The sequence below is a fragment of the Aythya ferina genome (assembly GCF_964211825.1).
Source record: "Aythya ferina genome assembly, chromosome: Z".
NCBI classification, from domain to species: domain Eukaryota; kingdom Metazoa; phylum Chordata; class Aves; order Anseriformes; family Anatidae; genus Aythya; species Aythya ferina.
The window spans coordinates 14560006-14572616 of NC_140299.1; the positions used below are offsets into that span (position 1 = coordinate 14560006).

The 12611-nt window shown below is 41.9% G+C and overlaps 1 protein-coding gene and 1 long non-coding RNA gene across 2 annotated transcripts in view; both read right to left on the minus strand.

The window, feature by feature from the left end:
- TTC33 (tetratricopeptide repeat domain 33) overlaps positions 1-10270 on the minus strand; it is a 51318-nt gene extending 41048 nt beyond the window's left edge. The window contains exon 1 of the mRNA XM_084503789.1: positions 9987-10270. Coding sequence (XP_084359915.1) covers positions 9987-10210 — 224 coding nt within the window. The 5' untranslated portion in view covers positions 10211-10270. The remainder of the gene's footprint in view (positions 1-9986) is intronic.
- Positions 4582-9966, minus strand: LOC311426939. The gene is made up of 2 exons (XR_014687119.1): positions 9590-9966; positions 4582-9238 (listed from the first exon to the last, which is right to left on the minus strand). It is a non-coding gene; the product is annotated as an uncharacterized lncRNA (long non-coding RNA).
- Positions 10271-12611: the final 2341 nt, after the last annotated feature.

Here is a 12611-nt window from a genome sequence, read left to right on the forward strand (position 1 = left end):
AAAACATAGTTTGTCCATGGTCACCCTCTCCAAGGTCACAAAACCATTCTGTAGAAGGACCACAGATCAGTCTGTGCTGGTGCACCCAAAAGCAGTCCTGGTGCCTTTATAGTGTAGTTATTATATATGGTAACAGGGCCCAACAAAGTGCAATTTAGGATGCTATGTGAGCTGAATCGTGCTTTGGAGATACCTTTTTCTCCTACATTGTGAGGAGACCCTGAATAAATACAGATTCATTTCTTCACTGCCTTCCTTCAGTGCCTAAAAATTATGCAGAGTGAAGGCAGATAAACTATGTCTTCCACATATATGTATATTAAAATATTTCCTTATGTATGTTTTTCACAAAGTCTACAGCTGTTCTATGAATACTCAATTTACAATTTACAAATAGATACCTAGATAAACGTGCACACATTCAAATATACATGGATACTACAATACAATTCAATATCTACAGGTAACAGTAACAAAAAGACATTCCCAAATTTGATCAGAGGTTTTGTACAGTTCTTAAATAATCTTTGATTCTTGTGCACATACTCTCTAGAAAAAATCTGCAAAAAATTAATAACAAAACTTCAAAACTGAACTCCTCCTTTGCCAAACAATAACCAGTTGTCGGAGTAAGAGGAAAATGGCTAAACTAAAGATAAAGGGCAATTTAAACAAAAGGAACTACTTCAACATTCTGCAGATAATTTCCGCCTCGATGACAGAAGCCAACTAGATGCATCACCAGGAAGCAACAGCTCTTATCAGCAAGTGAGGGAAAACAGTGATGCTAGCAATAAAAATTAACTTAAAGACAAAAATTGAAGTGCTATTTCAGGAAACCGATTTATAGGAAATTGTTGAACATGACAAAAAAGAAAAAAAAAAAAAGTGCAGAAAATGCTCTTAGCTCTGCGGAAAGGTTGAGGCCTGCAGAACAAATCCTGTGTTCTGACTAATAGGAGAGAAGCTGCAACATGTGCTTTTCCAGGAAACTGGAGGTAAAAAGCCCATACTTGTTCAGACTTTTTTGTTTCAGCTCATGTGCTCTGCACTGAGGAGCTGCAGATCACACACCCTTAGCCTCATTTTAGTATGTCATGTGTAAAGCGTCCTCAAGGAAGCTAACAGCAAAGTAGTTTATATACACAATATACACAATTGCACAATAAGTAATCATGCTAAACCCTGAAACGCAGTGATTGGGTATTTGGACTAGAAGTCGAGACAATCTTATCAAGCCCCTGTTTGCACTACACAACGTTAGAGGAATCAGCCTACCTACTTTCTCTGCATTTTTGTATGACTGACATTACACCTAATCAAAGCAAGTAATTGCTGAAATTAAAAAATTTAATTTTAGTTATGGAATACTGATGCTGGTCACTCAGTCTGAAAGAGGCAAGTACTATCTGGAAGAGCTAATACCTGATGTGAAAATTACATCCGGGACTGATAGCAGGAGGAGATAGCTGTTGAACAAAATGCAACCAGGTCTCCTAGACCCAGCCCCCATCCTCCTAACACAACCCACTCCTCCTAAAATACCCAGCATATTCTAACATACCCTACTTCTCCTAGGCTACTACATAATGTAATTGAGCCTCCTGAAAAGTTTCTGGCAAAGAGAGCTCTTGGATTTTCTGAAAAACATATATTAACACTTTATTATGTAAATAATTCAGTGTTCTATTATCTGAGAATTGAAAGGCAAATTTTCCAGTGACCTTTGCCATGTTGGTTGCATATAAATAAATATGCCAGATAACCTGAAAGGAAGTCTATTACTTCAATGCTTTCGTAATTCATTAGTAAGCAAATACTTACGATAAGCAATACGGATCTAGACAGGCTTGAGAGATGGGCCTGTGCAAACCTCTTGAAGTTTAACAAGGCCAAGTACAAGGTCCTGCACCTGGGATGGGGCAATCCCAAGCACAAATACAGGCTTTAAACTAAAAGAGGGTAAATTTAGATAAGGCATTAGGAAGTTTTTTTACTCAGAGGGTGGTGAGGCACTGTCATAGGCTGCCCAGAGAAGCTGTGGATGCCCCATCCCTGGAAGTGCTCAAGGCCAGGCTGGATGGGGCTTTAGGCAACCTGGGCTGGTGGGAGGTGTGGGGCGTTGGAACTGGGTGATCTGTAAGGTCCCTTCCAACCCAAACCCTTCTGTTATTCCACAATCTAAACCTGAAAGACACTGGTAAGTTGAACACATACAAACATTATAAAATCATGGCAAAGTTTTTTCAACTCTTCATTTGTCACTCATTTGGTTTGGAACTAGATGTTACTCTTTTGCTCCATTTGCTAAATGGAACTTTTTATAATGCTTAATCCAACAGACCACTACATTAAACATGCTTTTAAAAGGTCTGTGCCTCTCATCATTTTATGCCGACACCTTACAGGTATCTAGTGAGAAAAAAACTTAGTTATAACATATATACCTAAGGAGTGACAGACTACACATTGAAGTGATGCTGGCATATTAGTGCCAGCAAAAAAAAAAGGAAGGTTAAGTCTCAACTATGAAAATGTGGATTAAGCAGCAGATCAGAGAAGTTGGACGTGTCTTTTTTATAAAAATGAGTTAGAAAAGTAATTTGGAAAATTCTTAAAGACTAATTCCCCTAGAAGAATAAACCACTTCAAGAAGATTCATCTATTGTCTGCTCTGTCTGTAGCACTTCAGTATATCCTTCTTTAATATGCCACCTCAGAAGCTAAGTGTAAAACATTATTAGTCAGATAATTTAGATCAGCAAGTGACAAAGCAACATCAATTGTTAATTTCAACATTGGTAAATCTCTGTAAGCTCAGACAAAAGACAGTTTTCCAGATGAAAGCATGACCTTCCAAAACCGGTACCAGCTTGGGAGATTAAGATGTTTTTTAATGCAATAAAGAAAATGTACCATCAGAAATAAGAGACCAGTGTTATTCTATTTTTCAGAATTAATTGAAACATTAAATGCAAATCAATAAGAACTTAAACCCAATAGTGTCTATTTGTAAAAAAAAAAAAAAAAAAAAAAATGAAAAACATTTTTTGCACTTAGGCTTTAATGAGAAGAACTCTACCTCCACCTAGTGGACAGCTACGAAAACGTTTATTAAAAAAAAAAAAAAAAAAGATTGCAAAGTTACCTACATCAATATGCAATTCAGTTATATCGGAGATGCTAGTCAGACAAAAGATCTCCTCTCCTCGCTGTTAGTTTTTAATACATCTTATGTTTGAGGCAATTCCATTATTTAATCTCATCTGAACCCATTCTTAGGCTTGTGTCCACAGGACATGGTACCTACCATTCAAAATACACTGCAACTGTAAACTGCTGTTTTCAACATCCTGAAGCTGAGCAGAAATGTTTGTTCTTTTGTGTAGTGCTGGATTTAAAAAAAAAAAAAAAAAAAAAGTATAGGACAATCAGCAAAAAAAAATAAACTTTCTTTAAAAAACTTTTTTATTTTTTTTAATTCCAGTGCATGGGGATACGTCCATGCTAGTATCTCAGTTTAAACAATCTGCCAGCATTATAAGTTTCCTATAAGCAAAAGTAATTTCTCATCTAAAATATCTTCCATTCTTTCAACCAATAGACTGCTTCTCAAAAGACTGTGTACATGTTATTTTTTTTTAAAATTGTTAAATCTCTCCTTCCCACATATATAAAGAGCAGACAAATGAAACACTTCTTCCATATATCTGACTTTTCACACTATCAGAGAAAAAAAGAAAAGATTAATGACTACTGATTGTAACAACCTACCAATCAAAACCCTAGCTCAGAATTTCCTAACCTATGTCCCCCACAATATATTAGATCCACTGGGATAATCAACCTTATTCTACAGCTGTTCCCAGTATCTCCCCTTCTTCCTTCCCACTCCTCAGAAGACTGAAGTGTGGATCAGAAACTGTTTTCTTCAGCACCACTTTTGCTCTGTCTCCAGACACAACAGGTTTACTGCACATGCATTATATGAGGTACATACAAACACTCCGCAAGCAACTGGCATAAAAGCTGAAAACCCATTTTTCTGGTGCCTGCAGCCCCGTACGATTCGCCTGTGCCGCTCCTGAGCTTAACAATGGGCAAAGAGCAGGCCGTATGAGTTTTTCTAGCAGCCCCATTATTCCTTGCTCCCCCCAGAAACACTGAGACTCACTTTACAAGCACAAATCAGTCGGTTTCATCTCACTTACCCGCAGAGAGGTACTTACCACAAATGAAAACAGGAACGTTTGTGGGGAAGTAACACCATCACTGCTGTGATGCTCCCTTACCAGAAGAACAAGCTACCTGACCTAACCAAACACAGAAGTGGTAAACACTGTTCCGTGTAAGTAACAGTGAATCCACTTAAAAAATTCACCCTTCATCGTATTAATTTTGCCATGCACATTACCTTATTGTCTCTTTTCAAAAAGAAACAAAGTTGAATTTATTACTTTCCACTCTTTATTCAGAGTCCTGCTTTTTCCCTTCTGTCTCCTTCCATAACCCCGTTCTTCTCTCCATCCCACAAGTACCACCAACTAAGATACCACCTTCAATTCCCACTAGTTTTCAGGCTTTGATTTTCTTCTGAAGTTCTGCAACGAATACCACAGCATCACAGAACTGTAGGGGTTGGAAGGGACCTTGAAAGATCATCGGGTCCAACTCCCCTGCCAAAGCAGGTTCCCTAGAGCAGGCTGCCCAGGTAGGCATCCAGACAGGCCTTGAATATCTCCAGAGAAGGAGACTCCACAACCTCCCTGGGCAGCCTGTCCCAGTGCTCCGTCACCCTCACCGTGAAGAAGTTTTTTCTCATGTTGGTGCGGAACTGCCTGTGCTCCATCTTGTGGCCATTGTCCCTTGTCCTGTCCCCGCAAACCACTGAAAAGAGGTTGGCCAGATCCCCCTGTCTCCCACACTTCAGGTATTTATACACATTGATGAGATCCCCTCTCAGTCTTCTCTTCTCCAGGCTGAACAGACCCAGGTCTCTCAGCCTTTCCTTATAGGGAAGATGCTCCAGGCCCCGTATCATCTTTGTTGCCAAAAAAGATCATCCCTTTATCAAAAAATATCATCAAAATATCATCCTTTTAACTGAATGCAGCACAATCCAACTAAAAGTCTTTACCTGTTACTAAACTTTGCTACTTTTTGAAACAACCTACATTAAATATTTAATTTCTACAAAAGCTGTACACTCATTCATTCAGAAAAAAAAAAAGACCATGGAAGTCCAACACACAATTACAACAACCACTTTTCATCACAGAGAATAAACATTCCTTTCATACTGCTTCTTCAAGTTCATTGTGATGGTAGGCCAACTATTCCACCTGTCCTAGTAATAAAAGCTTCTGTAGATTAAAAATTCATGTCAAATTTTTTTAAAGGAGATACGCCTGAAAGTTACATATGATGGCAATACCATACTAGAATTGCCTAAACTCCACTGAGTGGGATAATTTCCCCTCACTTACCAGGACTACAGTTTTAAGTCAGAACTTACATTAAGTCTCAGATACAAGTGTTAACACCAGAGAGAGTGAAAAGTCTCCTGAAAAATATTTTAATTTCTGAAAAAAATTTTAATTTCTTGTTGCCTTTTTTCCACATTTCTTATAAACCATTTATTGTTTCTCAGTAGCTCACATAGGTACCCCAATGAGATACAGTTCTCATTAAAATCACAAACAAAAACACAAGTTGCTACTCATAAATGGCTTCTTTTTTTTTGTAAGGTTCTCTAACCAACATTAAAAGGAAAGTCTTAGGACGAAACTCAGTATCTCACAATCATTTAAGATTTTAAAGGCGCAAAGAATTACCTGCTGCTCAGAATAAATATAAAGCAGTCTGATCCAGCTGCAGACCACATGGATTATTTGCTGCTGTTCAAGAGATTTATTGCATTTTACAAACAAAACTTAAAATTTGTTACAAAAGCAAATGAAAAGATAACAAAATCTACACAGAACTGAGGGGTGTTTCACAGAATACATCATCCTAAAGCAAAATATGAAGAGGGTAAAGGTGGGAAGGAGGATGACAGAAATAAAGATCAATTTCTGTTCAACATACAGTAAATATTAGTGATTACCAGCTGTAGAATGAAAGCATTTTGAAATAATTCCTTTTCTCAAGCTGAAAAAGACAAACTCTGTACCTTGAAAAGGATAGATCTGCCGTTCTGTGGATCGTTGTTTTTAACACTGGAAATAGTTCATACGAATATGTTAACAATACACAATTACTTGGGTTATTTAGTGTTCAAAGACATTAACATTACTGTAGCCAATTACTGCATTAAAGGTGTTGACTAATATAATGGCAGCATGTTTAAACGATTTAGGTTAATCTCAGTTTATTTAAAGTCATCTTTTAAAAGTTTCAAAATTGTATTGACAAATTTCTGAACTCAGAAAGCACAGAACTCAAGAACAGAGGTGTATGTATAGGAACGAATCACTACCCCCTTGAATAGTGTCAACATCAGAATGAACAGTAAAAACAGTAAGAAGATGAACAGTAAAAAGATGAATTATCTGATTAGAAAGCCTTTCCTCAAAGAAAATATTTTAAGCAAACCACATACAAAGCTTATTTAAAATAACATGTATAAATTTACCTGATTTAGACTTCTAGGATTTTCTCTCTTCCAGATTGCCCCGGTCCTCCCTTTTATAGACTGACAGGTATAGTTCATACAATCATAAGGGTTGGAAAAGACCTCCAAGATCATCTGGTCCAACCATCACCCTACAAACAATGTCACCCACTAAACCATGTCCCTAAGCACCACGTCCAACCTTTCCTTAAACAGCCCTAGGGACGGTGACACCACCACCTCCCTGGGCAACCCGTCCCAGTGCCTGACTGCTCTTTCTGGGAAGAAATGTCTCCTCATTGCCAACCTGAACCTCTCCTGGCACATCTTGAGGCCATTCCCTCTAGTCCTATCACTGATTACCTGCGAGAAGAGGCCAACGCCCAGCTCCCCACTCCATCCTTTCAGACAGTTGTAGAGAGCAATAAGGTCTCCCCTGAGCCTCCTCTTCCCCAGACTAAACAACCCCAGTTCCCTCAGCCGCTCCCCACAGGACTTGTGTTCTAGGCCCTTCATCAGCTTCACACCCCTTCTCTGGACATATTCCAGGGCCTTGACGTCCTTCTTGTAGTGAGGGGCCCAAAACTGAACACAGTAATTGAGGTGCAGCCTCACCAGAGCTGAGTACAGGGGGACGATCACCTCCCTGGTCCTGCTGGCTGCACTATTCCTGATGCAAGCCAGTATAGCATTGGCCTTCCTGGCCACCTGGGCACACTGCCAGCTCATGTTCAGGTGAGCATCAACCAACACCCCCAGATCCTTTTCCTCTGCACAGCTTACCAGCACTTCTGCCCCAAGCCTGGAACATTGCATGGGGTTGTTGTGACCAAAGTGCAGGACCTGTCTGTCACTTAGCCATGTTGAACCTCAGCCCACTGGCCTCTGCCCATCAGCCCAACCTGGCCAGGTCCCTCTGCAGGGCCTTCCTACCCTCTGGCAGATCAACACTTCCCCATGACTTGGTATCATCTGCAAACATACTGAGGGTGCACTCAGTTCCCTCATCCAAATCATCAATGAATATATTAAAGACAACGGGCCCCAACACTGACCCCTGAGGAGCACCACAAGTGACCAGTCATCAGCTGGATTTCACTCCATTCACCACCACTCTCTGGGTTCAGCCACCCAGCCAGTTTTTAAGACAGCCAAGAGTGTACCTGTCCAAGCCATGGGCTGACAGCTTCTATAGGAGAACACTGGGGGAGGCCGTGTCACAGGCCTTGCTGAAATCTAGGTGACTACATCAACAACCTCATCTACCAGGCGGGTCACCCACTCATAGAAGGAGATGAGGTTGGTCAGGAAGGACTTGCCTTTCATGTACCCATGCTGACTGGGCCTGATCCCCTGATTGTCCCACACATGCTATGTGATTGTACTCAGGATGACCTGTTCCATCACCTTCCCTGGCACTTAGGTCAGGCTGACTGCCTGCAGTTCCCTGCATCTTCCTTATAACCCTTCCTGTAGCTGGGCATCACATTAAAAAGTCTCCAGTCTTGGTAATGCTCCAGACCTGTCTGGATGACCACGACAGCTGACAGGTGATGGAAAGTGGCTCAGCAATCACATCCACCAGCTCCCTCAGCACCTGGCCCCAGGGATTTGTGACAGTCCAGGTGGAGCAGCAGGTCTCTGACTGTTTCCACCTGAACTGTGAGGGGTTTATTCTGCTCCTTGTCCCAGACTTCCAGGTCAGGAGGATGAGTACCCCAAAGATAAGTGGTCTGGCTATTAAAGACGGATGTAAAGAAGGCATTAAGAACCTCAGCCTTTTTCTTATCCTCAGTAGCCATATTTCCCCCTGCATCCAGTAAAGAATGGAGATTCTCCTTGGTTCTCCTCTTGCCGTTAATATATTTATAAAAACATTTTTTGTTATCCTTAACCACTGTAGCCAGGTTGAGCTCATGCTGGGCTTTAGCCTTCCTGATCTGTCCCCTACATACACTAGCAACTTCTGTGTACACTCTCCAAGTTGCCTGTCCCTTCTTCCACTGGACATGAACTCTTTTTCTCCCAGAGACTCAGCAAAAGTTCCCTGTCGAGCCACACCAGTCTTCGTCCCCACCAGCCAGACTTACGGCACACAGTGACAGCCAGCTCCTGCGCCTTTCAGACTTCCTTCTTGAGGAGCTCCAGCCTTCCTGAGCCCCTCTGCCCTTCAGGGCTGAGTCCCAAGGGACCCTCCCTGCCAGTGTCCTGAACAGTCCAAAGCCTGCCCTGAGGTCAGTAACTTTGTGACTTCACAAAGAATAGAGAACTCTACCATGCCATGGTCACTCTGCCCAACACAGCTCCCGACCACCACATCTCCCAGCAGTCCTTCTCTGTTCCTAACAGCAGGCCTAGCGGGGCACCCCCTCCGGCAGGCTCACTAACCAGCTGAGTCAGGAAGCTGTCTTCCACACCCTCCAGGAACCTTCTAGACTGCTTCCTCGGGGCTGTACTCTATTTCCAGCATATGTCCAGGAAGTTAAAGTCCCCCATGAGAACAAGTGCTGACAATTGAGCAACTTCTGCCAGCTGCTTATAGAATGCCTTTTCTGTCTCTTCATCCTGGTTGGGCGGTCTGTAACAGGCCCTCACCAGTTTAACAGAAGATGAGTGCATGCTGACCTATTATGGAAATATTTGTATCAGGAAAATAATGTCATTGCTGATTTGGAACAATGAATAAAGCAGAGATGCTTCGTATGACTAAAGCCAGAATACAGAGTTAAATATCCAGCATTCTGAAGATTTTAAGAGGACAATTCTCAGAATTGTGGTTGTTTGGGTTTTTTTTTTGATCTAGAGAAGAACTAGTCAAATTATGTAGTTAATGTATTACTTATAGCCCCTCATACTTCCTTTATCCATCCCCCACTGCAAAGTGCCTTTCTGCTTGAAGCATAACAGGAGAATAGAACCATTTATGCAGTACCCCTTCAAAAATCTTGCTGAAATGCAACAACTCAGTACTCCTACCAGAAGATGTTCAGAGAGGCCACCTGAACCTGGCTTCTCTGAAGAATCAGCCAGAATTGCTGCGCATTAACTGCTTTGTTTTGTTTGCCTGGTCACTGCATGGGTGAAAACGCGCCTACTTGTAACAACTGCTGCACAGGATTACCACACACCTGCAAGACAGGAGAAAGCTCGCAGAGCACCTGAAGCATTACGTACAGCACGGCTTCACCCATAACATCTTATTTTCCCCCTCAAATCTCACACCCATTTTTTTTTTGTCTCTCCCCCGTTATCGCTTTTCGTCACGCAGACAGGCAGAAACGAGACGCGAATACCAACATGACACCGCGGCAGCCAACCCCCCCCCCCCCAGCAAAGAGCGCGGCCCGTTCAGCGAGCGCGGCCGCAGCGCTACCTCCTGCTCTCGGCCAGGCTGGCGCCTTCGTCCTTCAGCCGCCGGCTCTGCTCGGCGCTGCCCCCGCCGCGGCCTTCCTTCCTCCGCTTCGCTGCAGGCACGCAGCCGTCGTCCTCCTCGTCCTCCGGCAGCCCCCTGTCATCCGCGGCGTCCGCCTCGAACTGCCGGGAGGTGGCCCTGGACACCTTCTCGCCGATCCGCCGCTTCCACCCGAAGGAGGCCATGGCGAGCGGGGACGCCCCCCTGCACCCAGCCACCCGCCCGCCGGCTGGCCGGAAGCGGAAAGGCGCGGAGCGGAAGGGCAGGTGCGCTTATAAACGCCGCGGGGTGCGATGGGAGATGTAGTCCACGCACGGAGGGGGAAGACTAAAAAAGGGGGGTGCGGCTGTGGCGCCGCGCGGGGTGATGGGAGGTGTAGTCCCTGCGGGTTATCCCCGGCCGCCACTGGGGGCGCGGGGCTGTGGCGGCGGCCAGGACGCGATGGGGGAGGGGCCGTGCTGAGGGGCAGGGCGCGGGCTGTGTGGAGAAAGGGCCGGTGCTGGTGGAATTGAAACAACTAAAACAAAACAAAAGAATCAAAAGCAAAACAAAAGGGGCGGGGTACGAGGGTTAAAGTCACTCCGCAGTTGTAAGGGCAGAAGCCAGGGCTTGTAACGCTACGAGACAGCACGCACACAGCTTCAGAAGAAGGTGGTTAACGCAGTTTAGTGTTTACTCTCACATTTTGAAAGTTTAAAAAGTCACACAGTTATAAAGCACTTCTGCATTCATCAGCTTTGTCCAAAAAAAAAAATCAACATAGACAGTAGGCACATCTGTGTTAAAAGAACAAGACTCCACATCTTACAATAATAATCAACTGATAAAATACAATTTATTTCAAAGTTTGTATTAAATGCTTATAGCAAGACAAACATGAAAGTTTCATTTTTCAAAGTATTATATCCCCAAATGAATTTTTACCTATATCCTAGTGAGTCATATTGCTCATGGACAACAAGGTTTATTTATGTTTTTGTAAAGCTACAATACAAAGGCAAAACAATTCAGCATACTCCAACTGAGTAAACTTGACATGATACAGTAACACACTTGCCCTATTCAAATATTTGCTTAAGCTGCCTCCTTACACCCCTGGCATATTTCTCAGTGAAATTTGGTTTCACAGCCTGATGTGACGCTAAAATAAAAAAAGATCTGTAAGATCCTCTGCAAGGAACGTGCGAAGAAAGCAGTTTCAAGCAGTTTCAACACCAAGATCTACAAAGCGTAAGAAAGTCACACTACAGATAAATGTACTGGATTCAAATAGCTTGTCAGTCCTTTTCTCCCTCCCTGTATAAAAAATTCAGTTCAATCAGAAAACTTTTGGCCATCAAAACTGATTTATCATACCAATGAAATTTACTTTGAAACTTGCATAAAGTACATTTCTGCCAGAAACTTATTTTAATCCCCAGATACCAAGACAAAGTAAAAATCATGGTTGCTTTAAAGCACAAGAGGGCCAAAAAAGCATATAAAAATTATAAGCTATTTGCATCTTGACACCTTGCATTTGTGATCAGCATTACAAATTTACAAACTGGGAGCCGATACCATTTGCAAATAATTATTTTAATATATGCAAGAGACAGTTTCAGTGATCCCAAACCAATTCCAGTGAGGAATTACTTCAATAAAAAAAATCTGTGCGTTTTTTATATTTGTACAAGTGCAATACTTAACAGTTTCAAAACAAAAGGATAACAAAGATGAGCACACGTTTATTCAGTACATCAGAACCAATTCTTACAAGACTAAAAAAGGACTTGAAGTAGGATTTGCAGCTGGTCCCTCATATTGATATCTCAATCTCGGTTAAAACCCAAAGCTCTATCTCAGAAAAACCTTCTACTTTGAGAATATAACCTTCCATTACAGGGACCACCTGAGACATTACTTGAAGACAAGAACTGAAAGTTGTACCTATATACTAGACAGACCTCAATTGCCCAGTTCAGAACAGAGTTACAGAAGTTCTGGGACTTAAGCAGCTGTAAATTTCTTCAAATTCCCAATAGATGAATTTCTGGACTGCATCCAGCTGGACTGCATTAGATTGTTCTATCTGTAGTTAGCAGTATGCCATGAATAAAATCTGACTCACTGGTCATTGGCAAGAATCCCCATCTGTTCTAACAGAGTCCAGGTTAGAATGTTTGCTTTAATGCACTAATTTCCAGTTTTTAAATGGGAGAGCAATCTTTGAAATTAAGTCATGAAGTTTATTTTGAGGGGAAGAATCCTTGAATGAGAAATTACAGTGTTTTATTATAAGAGTCTATTAATGTTTACATCCATTGGTATGAGGTGAAACTGGAACTGTGGGTGTACAAATTAGACATACAAAAGATTATGTCTTTATGCAAATATTTGCTGTGATTTCAACATTTAAGGTTGTTTTCTTTCTGAAACATTGAAAAGTTCTTCTGCCTCTGTTTTTTTGCATTTAATTGCAATCTACACTTGAAAACATTTTGTATGTTGACACTTGGGTTGTCATGTTCAGTTTAAAGTATTCAATTGATAAATTGGACTACTTACTCCCACAATTAAAATTGCAAAATTTACTAATATAGGTGG